At 40.8% G+C, this 25987-nt stretch overlaps 1 protein-coding gene across 2 annotated transcripts; it reads right to left on the bottom strand.

Annotated features, from left to right (window-relative positions):
- Positions 1-3044: 3044 nt before the first annotated feature.
- Rhex (regulator of hemoglobinization and erythroid cell expansion) lies at positions 3045-19617 on the bottom strand. Of its 2 annotated transcripts, XM_058581915.1 has the most exons (8): positions 19374-19617; positions 18883-19037; positions 10394-10530; positions 7492-7599; positions 7157-7257; positions 5902-6021; positions 4326-4405; positions 3045-3784 (listed from the first exon to the last, which is right to left on the bottom strand). In XM_058581915.1, exons 4-8 carry the CDS (start codon positions 7500-7502, stop codon positions 3599-3601), a joined length of 498 nt encoding a protein of 165 aa, XP_058437898.1. In that variant the 5' UTR covers positions 7503-7599; positions 10394-10530; positions 18883-19037; positions 19374-19617; the 3' UTR covers positions 3045-3598. The 2 variants fall into 2 exon arrangements, with proteins under 2 accessions (XP_058437898.1, XP_046308200.1); XM_046452244.2 differs by lacking the exons at positions 7157-7257; positions 7492-7599.
- Positions 19618-25987: the final 6370 nt, after the last annotated feature.

The following is a 25987-nucleotide window of genomic DNA, read 5'->3' as shown; positions in this document are numbered from 1 at the left end:
CTACAATATTTTCTTTATGTAAATTTTGGTATATTTGAGTTCATAATAAGCCTAATTTTATATCACTTGAAAATAATAAAATTCCAAGGTATATCTGCTTCTTTAAGACATCAGAATGACAAATGTAATTTTCTAGGCTGATATAATTCAAGTACAGTAATAAAAAAGGACAACATATTTGCTCCACAATACTAAGGACTGAACCCAGCGCCTCACACATGCTAGGCAGGGCAAGTCAACCTATATTCCCCACCCTTTTAAAAAAATTATTTTAATTTAAATCACTGTTGCCCAGGCTAGCCTCAAACTTGTGATCTACTTGCCTCAGCCTCCTAGGTAGCTTGGATTATAGGTGTGCACCACCACAGACAGCTGACAACACATAATTTTAATGAAATCAAATCTATTTGAAAAAAGGGACATTATAGAGTTGTTAAACAACAGTGCAAACTAACATTAAAATCAATGATATAGATTTATATAAGAATACTTATATTTATTTTCACTGGACAAATTTTAAAGCCATTTTTCTTTTCTGAAGCATAAATAATGGGTCATATTCTAACTATTCAATGATTAACCACATTTCTATAGCAGACTCTTCATTTTTATACCTGCTAACATGTTCACAAGTTGTAATAATCCTTTGAATTTGTACAGTACCTTAATAAATCTGATAGATCTTGGTATCCCTCATTACTTTTTGTACAGGATATTCTGTATTAAATCCAGAGCCTCCAAAAATCTGCACAGCATCAGTGGCTAATTGATTTGCAACATCTTCAGCAAATGCCTTTTTAGTAGATGTATAATAGGTATTTTGGCGACCAGAATCAACTCCCAAGCTGCTCTCTGGTAACTTAATCTAGCTAGTTCAAGTCTTTGATTTGTATTTTCTCCTAACCCTCTGTTCCAGAATTCTGTAGAAAGCAAGCATTCTGCCTGCTAGCCCAGGTATCCCCTCTCTTAGTTTGGAAACAAAACTGTCAATCTCTCTTGGGTGCCCTATAACTTATCTGAGCCTCTTTAGCACAAGTTTGATGATTTTTGTTTGTTTGTTTTTCTTTTAAAAGACAACAGCAAGAAGTAGAGTGTCATTTCTATTTTCTTTTCTTCTTCTTCTTCTTCTTCTTTTTTTTTTTTTTTTTTGGTACTTGGGAACTAGAGATTGGATGGACCCAGGGGTGCTTTACCACTGAGCTACATCCCCAGCCTTTTTTATTTTGAGACAGGGTCTTGCTAAATTGCTGATGGTCTCCCTAAGTTTCTGAAACTGGTCTCAAACTTGTGATCCTCCTGCGTCAGCTTTCTTTTTAAAAAAAAATTTTTTTTAAGAGAGAGAGAGAGAATTTTTTAATATTTATTTTTTAGTTATTGGCAGACACAACATCTTTGTTTGTATGTGGTGCTGAGGATCAAACCCGGGCCGCAGGCATGCCAGGCAAGCGCGCTACCGCTTGAGCCACATCCCCAACCCTGCCTCAGCTTTCTAAGTCACTGTGATTACAGGCATGTGCCCTGCACGGACTAAGCTTCATTTCTTGATGCGAGGGCAGTGTTGCTATCACGGTTAATGATTATCCCTCATCCTGTCTCTCTAATCAGCAGAATCTTTTTTTATCCATGAGGTAAAGCTTTCAAGGGGAGAAACAACAGTGAGAGCTACAAAGTGAAGGGCAAACAGACTGGAAAAATTTTCCAGCTCCAAAACCCAAATCAGAATCATCCCTACAGATCATCTTGGGGAAGAGGAACCGGGAAGTGAAGGGGGCCCCCTGCACACAGCGTCAGAACTAGGAAGGGCATTTACATCCTGCAGATGGAGCATGGCTAACAGATTGGTCTTCCTAGGAACTGCCCATCACTGATCTGGATTTAGATTTGTCTGGGAGTATTCCTAGGGTTTCAATGTTTTTTAAGCTATTGTAAATTTTTTTTCTCTCTCTTAGTAGTACCAGGGCATTCTACCACTGATCCACATCCCCACCCTTTTTATTTTTTTATTTTGAGACAGGATCCCACTAAATTGGACAGAATGGCCTTGAATTTGTAATCCTCCTACCTCAGCTTTCTGAGTAGCTGGGATTATTGGCATGTGCCACCACACCCAGCATAAGCAATTTTTTTCCCATTTTATGTCTAAATTAGCTATTGGGGGAAAACGTGTATTATTTAGTCATTGATTACTGAACATAATTTTTGTTCAAATACATTTTTGGTTGTAGATACACACAATATATTTATTTATTTATTTATTTTTATGTGGTGCTGAGGTTCAAACCCAGTGCCTCACACATGCTAGGCAAGTGCTCTGCCGCTGAGCCCCAGCCCCAGCCCTGAACATAATTAGTTTTAAAGCACTGAAGTTCCTGTGCTTTTCTTGGATTAGGATATCTACAAACAATGACACATTTATCCTCCATTCCAGTAGTAATAGCTCTTGTCTGTCTGTCTGTCTGTTTTGAGATGAGGTCTCAAATTCATAGACTAAAATGATCCTACCTCAGCCCCGCAATAGCTGGATCTGCAGGTGTGGGCCACTGTGCCCAGCTTGTTAACTATTTTGTTGTGCTGATTAGAATGTCTAGAGCAATGTTAAATAAAGAAATAGCAAGTTTGTGGACAGTCTTACTTTGTTCCGGACTTAATGGGACTATGTCTAGGACCTGATAGTTAAATGTCATGTTATCTGATGGTTTCAGATAAGCTATTCTTAATCAAGTCAAGAAAGAACCTTCTTATTTCTAATTGGTTAAAAAAAAAACACAAAAAACATCCAAATGGATATTGACTTTGATTAGGTTAAATTCTGGAAGCTTTTCCTTGGGATATCCAATGATGATCTAAGTGGTATTGACTAGGATTCTATTTGTAAGCTTTTGCTTATTATTTAAAAAAAAAAAACAGCAAATTCACAGGTTGATTGACAGTAGGCTTTCTAAATGGATTATATGAAATGTTGAGGGGGAAGCAAGATTACTCAGCAAAATATATTAATGTTAAAAGGGACAACATGCAGGGCTAGGCAAGAGGAAAAGAGGAACTGTTGGTTATAATTTTATTTAAAACTTTTAAGAAGTTGTTTATTGTGAATAATTAAAGAGCTCAAAGGGAAGTCATTTAACCATAAAATTGTCAAGCAGAATTTCATTACAGCTGATTAAAAAAAAGACTTCACTGCTTTCGCTACTGATGGACTCCACTGTTTTCATACTTTACCTGGAAGATCTTCCTAATATCTGATCTGGATATTTCTTGCTAGGACATAGTCCTATTTCCTATTTACCCCTACTCTGCCTTTTTTTTTTTTTTTTTTTTTGGTACTGGGGAATGAACCCAGGGGTACTTTACCACTGAACCACATCCCCAGCCCTTTTAATTATTTATTTTGAGACAGGGTCTCGCTAAGTTGATTAGGGCCTTGCTAAATTGCTGAGGCTGGCATTGACCTGCTGATTCTCCCGCCTCAGGCATCCCAAACCACTGGGATTACATGTGCCACCACGCCCAGCTACCTTATTTTTAATGGAAGGAATTCTGCTACAAAATGAATGCAAGAATACATAGAGAATCTCACCCTATTAAAAAAATCTAGAATTCACACAGCCACTTGAGTGTATTCCACTGGATCAACGAAAGAAGCATTCACAGAAGTCCAGATTTTGGGCTTGGGTTTTTCTGGATTGACATTGACATAATCTGTAGCTTCCTTGATGTTCTCATAGTCCAGGACAGATTCAGGGGCTGAAAAGACCACTGGTGTGTAATTCACATCCTTGATGGCCTGAGGAAGACAACAGAAACACACAGGTCAAGGTTTCTACCCTGTTTGGAGGAGGTCAGACCCTCAGAGGGAACTTGAGCCCAAAGAAGCTGCTCAAGGCTTGGTGGGAAAGGACCCGGATGGATCCAGGTGGCTGTCTGAGAGCAGGGCAAGGGCCATGAGGAGGGTTTCCAGTGACTGTGTTCTGTATGTCTTCAGGGAATGGGCTAAAGGATGAGCAGGTGGGAGGCGATGGATGACAGGGAAATGCAGACACTTGATTCAAGTGAGGTCAGGACTCAGTAGCTTTGGGTCCCAGTGAGTAGTTTCCTATTAGCACTTTCACTTTTATGGTCTGCTCGCACTCCCTTCATTTGGTGGATCCATGCTAATATGGGGCTGTGGGCAGAAGCCGGACCACCCTCACCCAGGGACGCTCTGAGGACTCACCCAGCCCTCCTTTTTTGCTCCCGCCTCCACAGCTGGGGTGTCCAGAGCTCCCAGTTTTACAGGGACCCTAGGTTTCCTATGGAGGAGTGCACATTACTAGGAATTTCATTACCTGGAAGGTGGAAGGCAAGGTGGCAGGGTTGTTCAAGCTGACAGAACTGACGGAGCTGTCTGAGGACGTGTTGCTCTCGTCTGGGGAGAAATAGAAATGATTCCTCCTCCAAAGAAAGTTGGGGAGTGTTAGGAGAGGAGAGTGACAATGGAAGGGAGACTGAGACAACAGCAGAGGCAGAAGCAGCAATGCAAAGAGGAGAGGGGACAGGAGAAGCAGAGCCCCAAAAGAGAAAGAAGGGGAAACAGGGACAGGGTGGGTGGTGGGTAAGAAGCCAATAGTAGACAGCAGCTTCCTGCCCAGGGTCCAGGTACTGCTGCTCCGTCAGCTCATCTAAAACTAACAAAGCCCACGGTCGGCTTGCCCGTGCCTAGGCAGGACTATCTGCCAGAAAAGAAATCAGCAGGGTTGCACCGAGGCAGCATGGCCCGGTCCCAGCCACAGGTTCCAGTCCAAAGCTATCACCAGCTCTAGACAGGTTGTATCTCTTTTGTGCCCTGACATTTGTCCTCTGCAAAGCCAGAGGGCTACGCAGTGATTGCCGAGGTCCCTGCTAGCCAAACAGTCTGATTCTGGCCAGGATTGGGGGACACTCGGAGGCCAGAGGTCAGGGTGAGGCCAGCATTTCCTCTATTCTGCCAAAACTCTGAAGGCCCGAGTGGCACCTTCTGGTTCCCATGATCTCAAGGCCTTCATTATCTCAACTGTGAAAAGATAAGATCAGAAGGACTGAGCAAAACGCAAACCAATCCAGAGATAAACCCATGGAAAAAGTGCAATCTCTGGAATCTCTGGTGAGTGGGCCCCAGTGGGGCTGCTGAAGTGGTAGTTTCCACCTTGTGGATGGATAGTGACCTATTGGGTCTCCCAACCCTTGAGATAAAAAAACCAGAGGGTGGGGCTTAGGTGGAGCTTGGTGGTAGAGTGCAAGCTCAGCAGGTGCATATGCTAGGCCCTGGGTTCCAGCCACAGCACAGGGGGAAGAAAGGAAAAAGAGAAAGAAATAAAATAAGACCTGAGCACAAAACCAAGAGGGTGATGGATGGTGCCCCTGGGTTTAGTGAAGGAATTGTCACCAAGACTTGCATTCATTCAAATTCCCAGATACCCAGGCAGTCTCAGCCCAGGATGAAGTGTCACCATGGGGAATATGAAGGATCCAGCTTCTAGAAGCAGCCAATGAACTTGCCAGGTGGTATGATGCCCAGTGACCACCATGGCTGGAGGCAGGCAGAGGCAGTCAGAATCTTAGCTCCACTATTAGCTGGCTCAGCAGAAGAGGCCATAGCCTTAGAAAGAGAGGAGCCAGCCCACAGGTCCCTATAATCCATTATTCACACACACGACTGGACTGAGACCCACACGAACCCCCAGGAGTCTTTCTCTCTTTTCAAATAGGATGAGTAACTATTTGAAAAAGGCAGGCTGGTGAGGCCTGCTCTGAGTCCTTGTGAGAGATCCTCAGGCTAGAAGTTTGGGTGGCAGGGATGAACATGGGTTGCTGCAGAGATACTCCTGCATGTCCAGACACAGCACAGTAAGCTTCAGGACAAGTTCTCCCCTGCCTCCTACTCACGCCTGTATTGGGGAGCAGACTCTTTCCAAGTCTCTTTGGCCAAAGGGAAGGGATGGGGAGCAGAACTAGGCTCCCGGACCTGGAGTCTGGCTTCTTTCAGTATCCGTTCACTCTGGTGGGCTGGAGGGGAGAGGGCCAGGTTGAAAGCAAAAGAAAACTGAATTAGTGATGTCTTCTCTTGAATTAAGTACCTCTGAACCCTCAAAGGGAGACCCTTCCAGGATCCCTTGAAATCTCAGCTCTGCTGTGCTTCAAACCCCACAATGGCTCCAAGCCTCACTTAGAATAGAAGCCCCTGTTCCAGCCTCTGAGACCCTCTGTGGCCTCACTGCCCTTCCTCTCCATCCCTTCTCCTGCAGCCTCTTGGCTCTCGCCAGAGTGTGCCCGACATGCTTCTGCCCCAGCCTTTGCAGGAGTGGCTCACTCCTCATTTCCTACAAATTTATACTCAGATGTCAGCACCTTAGGGACACTGGCCCCTTCTCAGCTCCTAGCTTCTTGTCTTGCTTCCTCCCCAGGATTTATCTTTACCTAATGTACATGTGTGTGATTTGTTTATCTTGTTTGATGTCCCATGGAGCAGAAATTCCAGGAGATAGGAATTTGTATTTGCTATGTTTCATATAGGCTGGGCTTAGACAGTGCCTGAGATGCTCAATAAATATCTGTCACATGGATGAATGAGCATACAAACGAATGATTCAATGGAGAAGCCTAGACTTTCTTTTCTGGAAAAATCCTCAGAATATCATTCTGCCTCATAGCCTGTCTTAGCCAAAGCACCATTATTTTTCCTAATAGTAAAGCTTTTTCATAACAGAGTTTCTCTACCTACATTCTTCTGTAGATCATTTTAAGAATTTCAACTCATGTCTCAGTCTAATTATCTTTCTTTCTGTTGCAATTTAAGACCCTTTTTCACATTCAGTCCTTCAGCATGATGAACAAAACTCATTAGGCTCAGGTTAAGGGAGCCCTCTTCCCCAAGCACAAGGAAGCTGGTCTCCAGACAGAGAGTCCGGGTGTGGGAGGAGCCTGGGCTGTCATTCCCAGTGAGAAATAGGTTGGGTAAAAGGTGAGGTCAGAGAGGGGATTGCCCGGGGCAGTGTGGTGGCAGGTAAGTGGTGCCAGGAATCTGGTCATTGGGTCCTCAAGTAGGTTTTCAAGAGATAGCTCCCAAGGGGTCTCATCCTCTACAGGATTAGGAACAGTCTCCTAGGGTAACTGGGAGGGGCAGGGGGACAAAGCCAGTTACCTATGTTCCTGCTGAGCAGGTAATTGAGGGCCATGAGGAGACAGATCTGGAGGAAGAGGGACAACACTGCAATCACTAAGCCATGCCACAGCTTCATCTCTCTGTTGGGAAAGGAGAAGGGTGAAAGTCAGAGATGGCAGTGATGTCAATGGTTGCAAAAGGTAGCCCTTCCCCAGATGGAAGCAGATATTGGGCATTGTTGGGGGCTTCAGGGCAGATCCTTTTGCCTCTGGACAACATGGCTAGGGTAGCCAGGAAGGGTGTGCATGCCGGGTGGCCAGCTACACCAGTGAGCCTGGTGGAAGCCCCCTCCAGTTTTTCTTGGGCTCACTCACTCTGTCAGCATGATGAGCTTCTGGCTGAGCTGCCGCTGGTGTAAATGGGGCTCAGACTTTTTCCAGGGCAAGCAGGAAGAGACCCGGGGTGGACCTGTTCCTGGAGACCTGCAGGGGTGGGGCAAGGAAGTGGTCAGGACTCTTGGGCTTTATGCCAAATTCCCCTCAGGCAATCTTGGCTGCTTGGGGGTCATTTGCTTTCCTCTCCCCAGATTTCAGGTTTTGAATGCACAAAATAGGTGTATTAATGTTAGTACCTAATAACCACTCACCCTCAGTGCCAGCCACTACCTGGCACACCCTCCACCTTCCCTATTCTGGATAGCAATGCTATGAGAGAAGCGTAATTATTATTCTTTTATTGCAATCAAAGGAGATGCAGAGAGATGGGTGGTGTTTAAGGTCAGAGGCCTGGAAAGTGATCAGGCCTGACTTTGAGCTCTAAGTCCAAAGCCTGAATCCAATCTGAGTGCTCTGCTCCTACAGAACCTTAACCAGAAGCAAATGGTTAAATGGGGCTAGAAGCAAATTTCCTGAGCAAAGAACACTGGTATAGAATCTTTGAAGATGTCCAGATCTTAAGTGTACACACCCAGGCTCGTACACCAACAGGCTTATGCATTCACACACCACGCAGCTTCAGTGTGGGCTTTAGGATTGCGGAAGCTGTTACACCCTCACAAGTGCATTTATTTTAAAACACCAGTGTACGAATTCCATCCGCTTATTGTTGAATGTGGAGTTTTTTTAGACGCAAAGAAAAGAATCAGTTTAAAGCCCTTGAAATGATATTTATTGAGCACTGAGATGGGGCTCTGTACCGCCCCCCCCCCCCCGCAATCTTCTTGCTGCAGACCGTAAACCTTAAAAAAACTTTTGACTGCTATGAATGGTTATTTTCTCAATCAGGGTTTCCAAGTGCAAAGGGCAATGAAAAAAGACTGAGCTTTTATTTGTAGTCCTCACACTGGGGCTTCTAAGGAAATAATGGTGGGGAGGCAGGTGTGCCTGCAGGATTTGCCATCATTGCCTTTCCATGGCCTTGTGAGCTCTGGCCACTGGAAGTCTCCAGAGAAGATAAAACCATCTCCTTGACACCTTTCACACAACAACCACCTAATCCTTGGGAATGACCTTTCTTTGGAGGGAGGTCAAAAGATGAGCAACACGTGCCCTGTTTATCCATCCTATTTGCACACCATCTTCTATAATCAATCCTAGACACTTCTCACAGAGGACCCTGTCTACCATTTGCTTTTTATTTAAATAAGCAAAGCCACTTACATCGTCACTCCCAAAGAATTCTATTTAGTTTGACTTACAAAGGTGGAGTCAGGATGCAGACATGAATTCTTTGTTTTATATAAATTCAGTATGTGAGGTGGGGGTGAGAATGTCCCAAGTGGGAGAAGGCTCCTGGCTGGGGATTATGGGACCCTTATGATGGAACCCTACTATATGGGTCCCAGCACCCACCACTGCAGTGCCAGGAAGCACCACATGGTCACCTGGTTATCATCAGGGCTTCTCCATTCTTCCTGTAGGACACCTGACCTCAGAGTACTCTGGCCATGGTAAGGAGCCCAGCAAAGGGGGCAGCCAGTGTGTCACCAGGGCTGTGTTACCATCCACATAATGAACTTGATGATTTTAATTTCTTTCTTTCTTTTATTTTGTGGTGCTGGTGCTGGGGATTGAACTCAGTGCCTTGTACATGTGAGGCAAACACTCTACCAACTGAGCTATAGCCCCAGCCCCTGATGATAATAATGTATTAAGGCTATTCTCCTACTTAATTTATGAAGAATTACTATATATATATATATATATATATATATATATATATATATTTGTAGCCTAAGTATTAAAAATATTCATGAGCACAACATTTTATAAAATCACCACAAACATTTTATGAAATCATCCTATTTCATATGCATCCAATTTTTTTCTACACATTTTCACATACATGTACCCCGTATATGTAGGTGAAAATATGTACAATTATATACAATCTTTTAAAAACATGGGATCATACAGATTGGTAGGTGTTCCCCCCACTTAATATATTGCAAATGTATTTCCAGATCAGAAAAACCTTAGCTAAAAGGCCTCTCACTGGGGACCCCCTGGCTAAATGAGTCACTGAGATGATTGTTGTTCCATAGTGTGTTTTAAAGATTTGAGTTTGGATTTTGTAAAATGGAACAGGTTCTCCTCAATTCCTGACTGATCCCTGAAGGTATTTGAGCCTGCCATGTCTGGGTTTTATAATAACATCACTTTAAATTATAGTTGTCCCTCAGTGTCCTTGGGGGGATTGGTTCTAAGACCCCCCCAATGCCAAAAATCTAAGGATGTTTAAGTTCTCTATACTTTTGTATACTTTAACTCATCTCTAGATTGCTTATGATACCTAATACAATGTCAATACTAAGTAACCAGTTGTTTTACTATATTTTTAAGGAACTAATGACAAGAAAAAAGAGGGTGTGTGTTCAGTAGAGACACTATTTCTTTTTTGAATATTTTTCTATTTGTAGCTGGCCTGAATCCCCAAATGCAGAATCTACAGATACGGCATGCCAACTTCACGTTCCACTCCACTAGTGGTTCCTAGTGCTATCTGACATTTGGGGCTAGACAAGGCCTTCTTGTCTTGCACCATTTTGCACACAGCAGGACATAGAGCATCCCAGAAGCCCATGGATGTAACAGGTTGATGTAAAAAACAAAATGACCCCACACATTTCTAAATGTTCCCTGAAATAAGAAAATTTTTCTCCAAGTGGAAAATCACTACATTGGATAGATGTCCTATTTGTCTTATTTTGGCTCTTCATACAAAATCTACATTGCCCAGCCTTCCTTCCACCATTACCATATATTATGAGTACATTACCAGCCAAGGGACACACGGCCACTATGTTGAATGACAGCAACAGAAGCACAGACATCCAAGAGACCTCAACACAGATTCCAGTTCTGTCCTCTTCTAGCAGTGAGTGATCGAACTCCCCAGTGCCTTGGTTTCAGTGTCTGTTTAGTGGGAAGAATAACAGTATTTATTTCACAGAGTTCTTGGGTGGGCTCAGTGATTTATGCTATTTGTAAAGAACTTATTTTTATGATGCCAGGCACATGGGAAGCACTCAATAAATATTTTTAGGTATTCTTGAACTCTAAAGCACTCTACCATGATGGAGACTAGAGCTGTTAAAAATTGGGTTGGTTTTGTCGTAGGAAACTTAAGACATTTTTTTTTTTTAGTACAGTTTGGAAACAAGATCTAGGACAAGATGAGGTATGAAAATTATGAAAGATGTCATTATTTAAGTGGCTAATGGCCCCAAACCACAATAAGTAGGTTGTTCTCCAAGGCCTAATTACAGATTGCTGATCAGGCCATATGTTCATACACACACACACACACACACACACACGCCAAATCAGCAACAGAAGGTAATTACATCGTGCGCCTGGACCATGTGGGGGTTTCGTTTGCCCTGTTCCATCATCGAGGTAGCGACTGTCCTGTCCTCTTTCACTGTGCTGAATTTTGACACCCAGACACACACTAATGTTGTCCTCAGCCAGGTGCCTCACAACCACGCTGCATCTGGGTGCTGGGAGCATTTTCTTGGATTGTTTCGCACTGGTACATAAGGCTGGATTCCATTTTATTAAGTTCCCCTCTTTTGCTTGGGAAGGCTCTTCCTGGTGAGCTCCCTAATAGGGCCAGCATCACATCAGAGATGGGACCAAAAGACTGACAGTTGGTTTTCTTTGAATAGATTCATTCTAGAAAGAATGATTTAAAATGAGGTCACACTAGAAAATTTTATGAAAATCAAATGGACTAGAAGAAACAATCAATCCTGTTAGTATGGCTCTATTACTCCTTTAAAATTAAGTGCCATCATTAGTTTATTGTCTTTAAAATTAACTGCGGTATAATAGAGAAGAAAACAGGGAGGGGGTACCTGAATTTTCCTGGCTGAGTTACTTGCTAATTGTGTGTCCTCAGCAAAATACTCCTGATTTTTTTCCTACATATATATATATATATATATATATATATATATATATATATATATATTTTTTTTTTTTTTTTGTACCAGGTATTATTGATCTCTGGGATCAATAAAGGGTGTTTAACCACTGAGCCACATCCCCACCCCTTCTTATTATTATTTATTTATTTTTTAAAATTTTGAAACAGGCCTTGCTTTTGCTGAGGTTGACTTGGAACTAGCAATGCTCCTGCCTCAGCCTCCCAAGCCACTGGAATTACAGGCATGTACCACTGCAAGTATTTTGTGTGTGTGTGTGTGTTTTAAACGCTGGAGTAGGGGGAGGTGAAAAAGAAGCAAAATTTAACTTTCCTATGTTCATATATGAATATACGACCAGTGAAACTCCACATCATGTACACCTCAAGAATGGGATCCTAATTAGAATAAGTAATACTCCATATAGGTATCATATGTCAAAACACACTCTACTGTCATATGTATCTAAAAAGAACAAATAAAAAAGAAAAATAAATAAATAACAAGCAAATGAAACATTTTTTAAAAAAAAGTAAAGTTGGATGGAAATGAAAGATTTAAAAAAATAAAATCTTTACTTCTATTTTGCATCACCCACCCTTCCCCACATTACCAGACTTCTCTCCCCCAATTTAATATGCAGTTTCAAATAACAAAGAAACAGAGGAAACACAAACCAAGTTAGTAACATTCAGAATGTAACTATAGAAACAGAAGAGATAAAAAGAAAATTGTGAGATAAGGAAGGCTGATTTAGGAATCTCAAAAAAAAATTAATGATTTCCTAGGAAATAAAAATTAGCAAAATTTATTCCATAAGGCACAGAAAAATTAAACAGACCAAAAAAATAAGAATAAAGTTTGGTCAGCAGCTTGGTATTCATCCACCCAAGGCAGAAAACCCAAAGAGAGACTGCTGGGGTTCACCTCCTAGCTTTCTCTCTCTAGTTATTTAAACTCTGAAAACCTCAGTCTTCTTAAGCACAAAATAGGAACAATGATAACTAATCTCAGGATCAGATAAATATAAATGATACCTATTTCTAAGGATGATAAGATCTGTAAAATAATTATAGCTTTTGAGTTATAGTAATAAGCATTCAATAAATGCCATCTATTATTATTTTCCTTTTTTTTTCTTTCTTTCCCTTTTTTTTTTTGCCATGCTAGGGACCAAATCAGTTATTATTTTAAAATGAAAAACACTTTAGAATTATTCCCCCAAATTTGTATTCTAGATGGTGTTACCAATGAATTACTTCAACGTTTTAAGGAACACATAATTTGTACAAAATGTGAACTAAACAGGGTCCAGAAAAACCTCCAAGTTCATCTCACTTATAAAGAGGCTATATCAAGAAGTTAGTCCAGACACTTCTAGGAAATCAACTGTTATGGTAATAAAAATTAAGATTGAGTATTTATCATGTGTAAGAGTCGATGTTACCCTTTCATAGACAAAGAAACTAAGGCTTAGAAAGTTTGAGCAATTTGCGGTCCCCAGCTGAAAGGGTCATGTTTCAAAGACCATCTGACCCAAAGGCCGCATCTTAACAATTCCATTTATCTAATTCAAATATGACATCAATTGATTAAAAATTTTAAATGATTGATCTCATTAAAGGCCAACAAGCATTTAAGAAAATCTAATATCCCTTTCTGATTAAGTCAATAAAATAAAAGCATCAGAATTTTTTCTTACTTAAAGATTATCCTGCACCATCAATCATTATCTTACCAAATAGTAAACTATTTCAACAGTTATTTGAGAACAAGAATGTCTGATGTAACAAAAGAACCCTAGAAATTCTAATTCCTGGAAGTTGGAGTCTCCTCCACTTCTAAAAATAATCAGGACATTGAATATTTACTGGGTGTGTTCTATATGACAGATGCTTTTATGTATAGAACTCATCTAATCCTCACGACCACCCAGGAGGCAGGTTCTATTATTATTTCCAATTAATAGACAATAAAACTAAGATACATAGAGAGATTTGAGATGTAAAAAAAAAAGTAATGAGGCTTTGTGCTCAGGAAGGCTGGGGTTGGAGCCTGAGTCAATAAATTGAGGAGCAGTTTAGGGCAAAGAGAAGTTATCCATCTTTCTTTGAAAAATATGTGATCTTATGCCTAGAAATTCCAAAAGAACTTTTTGTAAGACTGGTAGAATTAATGATAACACTCAATAAAGTCTATGGCTGTGATCAATACTCTAAAATTATGAGCGGTTCTCTCTATTGTACTAGTAATGGCCAGAAAATAGAATGGTGGGGGGGAAATACCATGATATTTGGCAATAGAAATATCTAAAATTAGTCTTAATTATAGAAAACAATTCTGAAGAAAATAATAAAAATTTACTGAGAGACATGAAAGACTTAAGCTAATAGGAAAACACTAAAGCTAGAACAGTTTAAAAATCAGTTTTGAAATTAAATTATTGGCTCCATATAATTCCAATAAAAAGTACAATGAGTGGGTTCTTTTTCTTTGACCTTGAGATTATTTTAATGTTTATCTGGTAAAATATAATAATTGAGAAGAATTGAAGTGCATTTGCAGAGGAATAGTGACAGGTGGGTTCCTGACTAGCACTTTTTAAATGTAGTATAGACTTAAAAAATATGCTGCTGTGTACAATAAATATGTCATTAAAGCGTTTCAAAAACCAATGGAGGAAAGGAAAGCATATTTAACAAATGTTGTGCACAGGACAATGGATTAGGTACTTATAACAAAAAAGAAAACAACTCAGATCCAGGTTTATTTTATTTTATTTATTTTGTTACCCATGTGATAATAAAGTAAATTCCAAAAGGATTAAGGAGGTAAATGTTTTAAAATTGGCCATTAAAATGAGATGGAAATAGAAATGGATATTCATATATTTAATAATATTTATTAAATCCCTGGATGAGAGAAAACTTTCTTAGTTGATATGCAATGGAGGAAATCACAAAGGAATAAATGAAAAATAGATTTGTCTTTAAAATACTAAAACTTCTTATGTTAAAAATAAAAGGCAAACAGATAAAAAACTAGAACACATGTGGCAAACCATAATTTTAAAGTGTTCCTCCTTTTCATTTATTTTAAGAAAAAAAAGCTACACTCCTCAAATGATATACTGGTGAAGGATGTGGAACAAAAAATTCACAAATGATCTATATCAGGACCAAAGCTGTTATTGGGGGGGGGGGGCGGGGGGGAAGCTCCATTCTGAGTCAATTATTTGAAAATAAACTAAGTTTTAAAAATGGAAAGTGTTCTAAATAAAAAACAAAAATTAAATATGTTATGGTTAAGGTATCAAATGGAATATTTACAGCCTTAAAAAAATGAGATTTAGGAAGAATTTATCTAGCGAAAGGATTCGTCTATAAAAATGTAGAGTACATATATGTGTTATAAGAATTGTAATGCATTCCACTCTCATATACAAATAAAAAATTAAAATATGTGGATTATTCTTTTAAAAAGGTAGAATACAGTTGCATTTATCAGCATACAATAGTCTTATACTGTATAAAAAATAAACATAAAAAGAAGGAAAATTTGCAAAGAGAAAATTCTAGGTCATTAAATGTCTCTTGTTATCACATTAGTTCAGTAATAACCCACCCAATTAATCTAATTGTGTTTATTAACAGTAATTCATTAGCAATAATTTTATATATTGAATGCAGATTTATTCACAGGTATAACTTTATGGAAAATAAATCAGGGATGTTATTTAAATGTACTTTGTTCATAAAGGGAGACTGGGAATAAATGTTAAATGTTAACAAAACTGGGTATTGGGGTTGTTTATAGCATCTTTTTAGTTATTTTACTTGGTGTCCCTTTCAAACTTTTCAGTAATTAACATGGATTGTTTGTTTGTTTTGTTTTGGTGCTAGAGATTGAACCCAGGGCTTTATGCTTGTTGAACACTCTCTCTACCATTGAATTATACCCCCACCCTTCAATTAATTTTTGTAACTGATAAAATTATATACATTTATTGCATACTGTATCTTGTTTTGAAATATATTTACATTGGGGAATGATTAAATCTAGCTAATTAAAATATACATTATTTCACATATTTTATGCCAAAAACATTTAAAACCTACACTCATAACAATTTTCAATAATATAATACATTCTCATTAACTAAACTTTAAGGCTGTAAATATTCCATTTGATACTCATAACAATTTTCAATAATATAATACATTCTCATTAACTAAACTTTAAGCCAGTTTGTAGTTATTGCCATACTGGGGATCGAACCCAGGGCCTTGTGAGCTAGGCACACACTCTACCATTGAGCCACACCTCAGCCCTCAAAATAAGTTTTAAGACATTGAGAAAAGCCCAGGTTTTCCAAGTGTCTTAAATTAGCATGACACCAAGTCTGTCTACACAAATTTTATCTCCCTATGTTAATAGAACATTGAGGCAATTGGCTAAATTTCTGCATTTTTATCAATCTGATATTTATTGAGTGGTCTGTGTGCATGGACCTGGGTGAATTACTCTGTTGGCATGAAGAAAGGGAGAACATGCCTGTGCTTTTAAGAGCTCATATTTGTTTGGAAAATTGAGACATTAATATGTGAAAAGGCAAAGAGATGTCATAGATGAAGAAGAATGAGTTGCCAGAGGAGAGCTGTCAATCAGACACAGCACTTCAGCAGAAAAAGAGATCCCTGTGGGATAGAGTGTTCAGGGAAGAGTCACTGAAGGAATTATCTGATGGGTGGATGAATGGATGGATGGAGAGAGGGAGGCTGGCAATACATAGAGCTAAGGCGGTCTGCCAGTCCTGGAGGTACCACACAGCTTTAGTGGAATTGGTTGTTTTTCACAAGTTTGATTTAAATTTGACCTCATGCAAATAAAATAATGCAGAAAATAAAATAATGCAGAGAAAGCTGAGTACGTTGCAAAGCAACCACTCCAGTAATTAGGGAAACAGTAAGGAGCAGGAATTTAATAGCCCTGTAGAGGGGCTTGGAATTTTAGCTCTGTCCTTTCCAGCTGTGAGCTGCTTTATCTCTCTCACCTCAGTGTCACCTCTGTAAAATGGGGATGGCACTTGTTTTTCTTCTTTTTTTTTTAACACATACACTTTGTGTGTTTACTCTATATGTGCCTGCATCATGAAAAAAACATTTTATACGAATTATTTTTATTTTATTTATAACTTTATGAGGTAGCTACTATTGTTTTCCTCATTAAAAACAAAACAAACAAAAACAAGACAAAACTAAAAAGTTTTAGTTCCCAAGGGGGCTTGGGGCAGACCCTTTGCCATACTGTGTGCAGGATGTAAATTGTTGAGCAGAGTGCATGGCATATATGGGGTAGCTCAACAGGAACTGATCCTCAGCCCAGAGCAGTGTTCAACCCCAAAATGGCTTGGCCATATAAATACACACATTTCCATAGAATTCTATTTAAAAAAAAAAATAAAGCTAAGCTCACTCATGATTTTCAGGTGGCGGGGGCGTATGTAAGAAAATCAGTGTATGAAGCCCCTATTCCTAAACCAGCCCTGCCACCATGACTGTCAACATGTCCTCTCACCACGGAACAGAGAAGGTGGAATGGCCTGGTTGAGGAAAGGAAGGAATGGAGTCTGCCAGCCACCCTGGGGAAGAGCATGGCAGAGGGTTAGGGTGTCAGAGAAATCTTCTGTTTGGCTCTGATCACCCATCAGGGGTCTTACCCTAGGAAGTTAGGAGTCATCTGGAACAGGAAATGAGAACTAGATGAACATTCTGACTCAGCAACGTTATAAATGGGTTATCTTAAGCATGGAGCCTCAGTTTCCTGGGATGGGGTGGGTTAAATGGATTTGGTACTGAAATTTTGTCATTCTAAAATTCCGTAAGTCTAAAATTGACCTGAAGAAATGCATTCTACTGTTATATATAATTCATTAGCACAAATAAAAAAATATTTTAAAAAAATAATAAAATGAACTTTTAGGGTGAAACTCAGATTAACCAGAAAGAAACATTGAGTCCCCACGAGCTAAGCCGCACCTCCAGTCACACTTATTTCCAGGTGCAAGCACAGTAATTGCAGGGAAAGCTTTTTTTTGCAAGAAATTTCCTGAGCTGAAAGCAACTTCATTCCAAGATTGAAACAGCAAGAACACAAAAAATTGCAAACGACTTGAACAGTATTTATGGGTGCATTTTGCTAGTTCCCATTAATCTCCAGGTTCACCTGGAACTAGCTAAGTGAATTATTTTCTATTTCATACACTGGCCAACTAAATAGAGATGAGCCAACTAATTTCATGGAAACGAAACACCTTCTAGAGATTATGCTCAGTTTGTGAGCTCTGGCGGTTAGGACCTTGTCCTTGTTTCACACCTCACATTTCCTAACACGGTTCTGAGTGACACTGGGGTGGTGGTGGGAGACTTTGTAACACAGTTTACACATTGCAATTGGATCAATTTTACGTAACCTTGTGAGGGGGGCTCTCACTAGCCCTGAGCCTCAGTTTCCTCCTCTTTTAATTGAGAAGTCAAATGTCCCCCTCCCAGAATTGTCGAGGGTTACATGAGGCCATAGAATGTTCCAGCATTTTCCACCTCATTGTCAGTACACAGGGCCAGGCCTGACTTCATGGGTTTGCCATCTAGTCTGACTTGTGCTCACAAGGGTCCTGTGATTACCTTAATGTTTTCCTGTTCTCATCTTTAAATCCTTAATAATTTTTGAACAAGGGACCCCAGACTTTCATTTTGCATGGTGGTCCCAACAATATGTAGCTGATTCTATTCAAGGCATTGTACTGGGTACGATTGCCAAATCTCACACCACGAGATTGATACACACAGCACAAGAAGCGGGGTTGGCCAGTTAACAAGCCTTCGCTGTCACCTATTCCATATTGCCAAGCACTGTGCAGGTCACTGTGTGACCTGAGTCCCTCCCAGGCTGGGGAGATGAGGGAGAAGGGCCTGGTCTCAGGAGGCTCATCTATGCTCAGGTTCTCAGATGAGTTTTCCCTCAATGATTCAGTCAAGGCACTAAATGCCTTGGTGCCTCCATTTCTTCACCTGTTAAAGAAGAGCTTCCCATGGCACATGCTTTGGTTGTGAGGATTCAGTGAAGCCCTAGAACAGCGATTGGCAAGCACTAAGCTCTGCTTCAGGGTCAGCCATTACTGCTTCCTGTCATTATTGGCTTTACCTTGCCCAGATGTTTGCATTTTTTTTTCCATTATCTGACTTCCATTAATGACATTTTTAGGCTCCCAAGCTGGCCCCTGTCCCTCCACATATGACTAGTCCCTTGCAGCTCAGAGCAAATTTCAAGGAATATATACCTGTGGAGAGATTTTTTTCTGAGATCTGTTCCCAGTTGACTTCAAAAGAAAAAGTAATAGCTACTGCAGACGGAGTGCAGACAAAGTGCTGTCCTGGTACTAGGTGTATGTGTCTGAATCCTTGTAGCAATCCTATGAGGTGAGTCTTCTTATACCTATTTTGCAGATGAGAAAACAAAGGTTCACAGGAGTTTAGCAGAGTAGGGATTTGAAATCAGTTTTTTCTGCACCCCAAATCCACACACCTTCTAGCTAGAGCCCTGATAGCTGCTACTGCTAATGCAAACAGATCTCAGGTCTCAGGAACAAGAGATGTTTGCCCCCAAAGTGTGCAAAGTACTGAATCTTAGGCTCACTTCATGCCAATTGCAAATTAAATTCACACCCTGGAATCCCAACATGGAATCCCAGAGTCACACCTGTACACATTCACAGACAAACACATATCCTACAAATTAATCTAAAATCCTATCAATGCGGACAGTACTTACCTCTGTGGCCATAGGCAAGTTCTGATCCCAATCCACAGGTCACTGAGGTCCTAATGGAAACATCCTTCCACCTAGCCCCACCCAGAACCTTCTCTGTCACTGGAAGTCAGTCACAAACGTTTCATCATTTCCAACAAACACGCTGCTAGGAAGATTGCAATCTAGCTCAGTGGGCGCAGCAGGTGAGGCACAGATAATATCTCCTGTCCCTTTTGGTCCTGCTCTGCTCTGATCCCTGAGTCGGTTTGTGTCGATGAGGGAGATTAGTAATCTCTTTTCTCATGTTTGCACACATTTATGTACTCCAAATATGCCCACAGTCTGGAGCAGTGGAGAGAACACTGCATGTCAAGTCAAGAGGCCCGGATTAAGTACTAGCTCTGGCACCAGTTTGCTGTGTGAGCTCACAACTGGCTGTCCCCCCAGGGACTCATGTTCTTCCTCTGCAGCTTGAAGAAGCAGGGCTTCAGCTACTAGCAAAGATCCCTTCCAGACTGGCTCATCTCCAAACCTGTACATGATGTGGCTGTTGCATGGGAGAGTACACATGGGATGTAGGGCAATGGATGAGGATAATTTTTCAAGGACCAATTTTTTGCCTATAAGCATCAAATGAGACGAACCTAAACTGACTTAGTGTCAGGAAGGGGAGGAATGTCAGTTTTAGGCTCTTTGGGGATCTCAGGCTAAAGCCCTAAGATCTACAGTTGGGAGTAAGGAGGAATGGAAGGATGATAAGATAACAGATAGTTTTAAAAAGAAAGGAAAACTTTACGGGCCTGTGTGATGTCACCCGTGCTCACAACAAGTTGGCCAGTGCAAAATAATGGCCTTCAAGTTCAATATTTCAAATTGAATACTGGCTCCATTTCTTAGTAGCTGGGAGAGTTGGGAGAAGTTACTTAACCTTTCTGATCTTAAGTTTTAATCTAAAAATTGGGTTAATAATAAATATCTAATTTAAAAAAAAATTCTCATAAGGTTGACTAAAGTAAAATAATATAAATAAGTAAGTGAGGTACCTTAGCCTAGGGTTCTTTTTGGAAAACAAAAATGGTAGCTATTAGGCTGAGCACGGTGACCCATGCCTCTAGTTCCAGCTTGGGAGGGTGAGGTAGGAGGATCATGAGTTCAAAGGCAGCCGCAGCAAGTTAATGGGGCTGTAAGTAATTCAGCAAGCCCTTGTTTCTAAATAAAATACAAAAAAGGGCTGGGAATGTGGCTCAGTGGTTGAGTGCCCCTGAATTCAATTCTTATACAAAAAAAAAAAAAAAAGAGTAGCTATCAGCATTTTTAGCCTCTCAAGCCTGGTGAGAAAGATGCCCCTTGGGACAAGTTCTTCTCAGGGCTTTATGAGGCATTGATTGTCCCAGCTCTGTGAAGTCTTGTCTGTGGCTGTAGTTTTTTTTTTCCTTCATGTGGCTTATGTTAAGAACATGTGGCCCTTTATCACTGGGGGCTTCAGGAATGCACAGGGACACTGGCAGCTGTAGGATGGATTTCCTAACAGGGCCCCCCACACTCACGTCCGCCCTGCTGTATCAATAATACATTTCTCTCTGCTCCAGACTCAGGTGTCGACTCTGCATTTAATTAACTTGAGCTACAACTAACCTGAGCAAATGAAGCCATGATTCTTGACTTGCTATTTCTATGACCGTTGACATGAATGCCGTGTAGAAAAGGCAGTAGCCCAAGCCACGAAACACCCACACCGCTCTGGGACCAGAACCTTCCAGGATGCTGCCTGAGGCTCCCAGTGCCGTGTCGTTGTTGACGAAGACCTTTAAGACCACACACTTCAGATCCTCCATGTGGGATTTTAGAGCTCCTCACTTGATAGGGGACTAAGACTGGACAGGTTGACGATGTGTCAGAAATGGTGACAATAGGTACACAATGGTTTAATAGGTACACTCTGGTGCACATGCTCACAGTGTCTAGTAGAAAGTCCACTGGACTTGACCTTCAGTGACCTGGAGATCTGAGACATCTCTGAAGGTTTCCTTTTGTATACTTACAAGAAAGTTTTATTTTATTTTATTTTATTTTGGTGCTGGGGATGGAACTCAAGGCCTCACACATGCTAAACTCATGGTCTACCACTGAGCTACACCCCAGCCTCTATAAGGAGTTTTGATTCAGTCAAATCCAGCAGCCTTTCTGTTCTAAAATCCCGTGACTTTGTATGTTATTGTCATCCACAACCAGGCTCTATACAGCAGGGAGTGTCATGGAGGAACTATATCTTATTTTTCTCTGTATCCCATCCCCACAATTCTGCTGATAGCTAGTAGGTGCTCAGCAAATGTTTGTGGTGTGGATCAATGAGTGTGAATAAAAGTGTCCTGTAACATGCGCATGGCGTGTGCATGCAGCTCACACACTCCCTGAGCGCATGCAAACACAGACCCACGATGAGAAAGTGAATAGTTCACAAAGCCACCTTGCTTTTTCCTGCCCAGAGAACACTCGGGCCAGAGTTCCTGGTCCAGCGCTCCATCTGCCGAGCCCTGTGTGACAGGGCTGCACTTTGGGCTGACAGACTCCAACCTCAAGGTAGGATGTGAGGGGAGATCAGAATGATGATAAGCAAAGTTATGATATCTGTAACATCAACAGGAAGCTATTTGGGGTTTATCAGCTCATGGAGAAGCAGCTGAGATGGAGGTGGATAAGGACTCATCTCCCACCCCATCTCCACCCCATCTCCCTGTCAGCTGCCCTTTAGCAAGACAGTCTCCCTCCCAAGCATTTTATCCCCTTGCATAATGTCCCCAACATTTATGGGAGAACAAAGCTACTCTCTGTAGGAGAATCAATTTTCTTTTCTTTTCTTCCTTTTTTTTTTGGAGAGAGTTTGGTGTGTCGATTGGATTAGGGACAATTTGGAAAGGGGGGAAATCTACTCAACATCTAATCTCTCTAATCCATGTTTGTATCATACCTTGTCTCCATATTTGTATTTTAAAGATTAGCTTATTTTGTGCATTGTAGCAAATGAGATTTTTAAGACCCCAATTCCAGTTATGTCACTCTCTGCTCAAAAACTTTTAGTGGCACCTGGGGATTTTAGAGGCATAGTTCCTTGTCTATATGTGTAAAATACCCCAGCAAAGGTCTATGAAGGTTTCCTGCTCTCCGGAAGCCACCTACCTTTCCAGCTCTACCCGGCCACTGGCTTCTATTCTCTCTTCATGCCAGGCTCCCTCCTCCTCAGGGCCTGTGTCTCTGTGCCTGGACAGTTTATAACATTGTCAATGGCTACCTAATATCTCACTGATAAAACCCTTCGACACTGTAATGGACTCTTCTGTCTCTGCAGACGTGGGTCTGTTTTTTGTTATTTGTCTGGTGTTGCATTGTTGGCTTACTTTAGATTATCCCCTCAGAGTAAACATGAAGTTCCCTTTAACATTAGTTAAAAGGAAGGCTCTTACCTCACGTTGAACTTCTGCTTTCCAAAAGTCTGACTCATGGCAGCACTAGAAGCATTTGAGCAGATCTATTTCACTACAACCTGGATAGCAATGAATTCTCATTTTTAGTAATGACATAGTGTTCAATCCATGGGTGTTTTCATTCAAATCTGTTGATAATTAGGGTCATCCCGAATGTTTTTCTGTTTATTGAGCACCAGTCACTGTACCAGATGCTTCACAGACATTATTAACTCATTTAATTGTCACAACACCCCCACGGGGAAGATCCCGTGGATACTATTTTTAAATAAAGAAACTGAAGATTGGGAAGGTTAACGTGTCTATAGCCACAAAATTTGGGATTCAAATTCAGATCACATATTGTCATCATCATCATTGTCCCAAAGCCATTTTCCTTAAGCAGTATTTCCCCACCTTCTGTTCCCCCAGCTGACTGACTTTTGTGCACTCAGCATGACATGGCTTAATACGCAGGCCACCAGGCCGTGATCTAACACACAGGAAGCACCCAGCGCCACACCTCGATGGAAGCCACATTCTGTAGACAGTGGCTTCTTGCTCCCTGGTCACCTGCACCCTTCCCCTTCCTTCAAGATTCGACTTTTTGTTAATTAAAATTCTCTCTTCATACACTGTAGTTTAACCTAGTGAACGTTGAATTAAAATGCCCACCTCACAGAATTGTTCAAGATTCATTGAGTCCACATGAAGTGTTCTGCCAAACAGAAAACACTCTACAGTGTGAGGCTTTATTAATTTCAATAATAACAGGGGGAAGGGTAATGATCTCTAAGGATGTAGTGTCTTTTGAAGGTGATGAAAATGTGCTGAAATTGATTATGGTAGTAGCTGCACAACCCTGTAAATGCACTAAAAGCCACAGGGTTGTAGACACTTTTAATGGGTGGGTTTTATGGTATGTGGATTCTATCTCAATATAACTGATATTAAAAAGAATAATATCAGATTAAGAGCTGGGTGAGGTGGCTCATGCCTATAATCCCAGAGGCTCAGGAGGCTGAGATAGGCGGTTCATCATTTTGAGGTCAGCCTCAGCAATTTAGTGAGGGTATAAGCAACGTAGTGAGACCCTTTCTCAAAAAAAAAAAAAAAAAAAGAGTTAGGGATATGGTTCAGTGGTTAAGTGTCCCTGGTTCAATCCCCAGTGCCAAAAATTAAAAAATTAAAATTTTTTTTAAAAAAGATATTAAGAGCTTTTCTACTATGGCTGCTATGATGTCCTTCCAGATGGTTCTCCCATTTGTTTGTTCATTCACTCTACAGATATTTCTTCATGGTGTACTGGAACTTGGCTCTATGCCAAGCAATTGGGATACAAAGTTGAAGAAAATAAACGTGGTCCCTCTCCTTATGTGTTTGGGAGCACAGGCTTTAGATGAAAAATTACGTTGAGCTATGATGAAGGTTACACTGTGGAGAGTTAAAGGGAGTCAGAGAACAGACAGCAGAGGGGCCCATCATGTTTTGAACAGTGAAGGCCTTGGCTCTGATTGAGGAAGTCGGGAGAGGATTCTGGGCAGAGGGAACAGTGTGTGTAACGGGCCAGCGGAAAGGAGGACCAAGGTGAAAGGGAGAAGGTAAGAGAGGCTCTGAGGAGGGCAGGGCTGCACTGGGCTGGGTACAGAAGGCCTTGTGGGCTGTGTTACAAACTTCTAATTTATCTGACAGACAGTGGGAACCTAGTGAAGGCTTGTTGATAAGTCCAAAACAGACAAGATGAGATTTTTTTCAGAAGAAACTTCTGGTTATACTGTCAATAATAGACTGAGGGAGATAATGAGACAACATATTTATTTAAATAAGTGGAAGTGATAGGATTTGGTTATTGAACCAAAATGAAATATGAGAATTCCAAGATGGCTCGTATATTTCCAGCTTGGGCAAGTGAGTGGACGGTGCTGAGGTAGGAATCATGGAGGAACAGCAAAGTAGTTTCTGTTTCTGATGTGCTGAGTGTGACTATACAGGGTCCAGCATGCATAGAGGCCAGGACCAGAATCTGAAGCCCAGAGGGCTCCGCCATCTTGAAAAATTGCCTGACCTCTCTGGGAATCAGTGCATTAGAGATGATGATGATGATGATGATGCTGATGATGATGATGATAGCTATCTCAAGGACTAACATGAGGATTGCATGAGTTCATATATGTGAGGCACCTACAGCATGTCTGATGCATTGTAAAAACTATACAAATGAATAATTTGTGGTGTTGTTATTATTTACTCAATAAGTGAAGTCCAGGAAGCAACTAGTTGTATGCATTGGAGATACAGATTTCAGAGGCATCAGCAAACAGATATCGTTGAGCAAAGTGTGAGGACAGAGCCCTGAGCTGCTCCAATATCAGAGGGACAGATGGGGTTTGCTGAGGAGACCCAAAAGTCTTGGAAAAGACATGAGGAAGAAGGTGAGAAGAACATTCATCCAGCATGTTATGGCTCCTGTATGTACCCCCACTTTCCTTGAGCATTCAGACAGCCCCTAGTCAGAGTATTCTCAGGGACATTGATGAATTCAATCAATTAAGGGTTTTCTTTTTTTTGTATCTTTATTTATTTATTTTTATTTATATATGATGAAGGAATGCATTACAATTCATATTACACATATAGAGCAAAATTGTTCATATCTCTGGTTGTATACAAAGTATATTCACACCAATTCATGTCTTTATACATGTACTTTGGATAATGATGTCCATCTCATTCCACCATCCTTTCTAACCCCACGCCGCCTCCCTTCCCCTCCCACCCCTCTGCCCTATCTAGAGTTGTCTATTCCTCCCTTGCTCCCCCTCCCTACCCCACTATGAGTCAGCCTCTTTATATCAGAGAGAACATTCGACATTTGGTTTTTTGGGATTGGCTAACTTCACTTATCATTATCTTCTCCAACTCCATCCATTTACTTACAAATGCCATGATTTTATTCTCTTTTATTGCTGAGTAATATTCCATTGTGTATATAAACCACATTTTTTAATCCATTCATCTACTAAAGGACATCTAGGTTGGCTCCACAGTTTAGCTATTGTGAATTGCGCTGCTATAAACTTTGATGTGGCTGTGTCCCTGTAGTATGCTGTTTTTAAGTTCTTTGGGTATAGACTGAGGAGAGGGATAGCTGGATCAAAGGGTGGTTCCATTCCC

Source organism: Marmota monax, unplaced genomic scaffold (genome assembly GCF_021218885.2).
Source record: "Marmota monax isolate L192 unplaced genomic scaffold, Marmota_monax_Labrador192_F-V1.1 WCK01_AAM20220418_F8-fsc00105, whole genome shotgun sequence".
Taxonomy (NCBI): domain Eukaryota; kingdom Metazoa; phylum Chordata; class Mammalia; order Rodentia; family Sciuridae; genus Marmota; species Marmota monax.
This window is presented reverse-complemented; position numbering and strand designations above follow the sequence as displayed.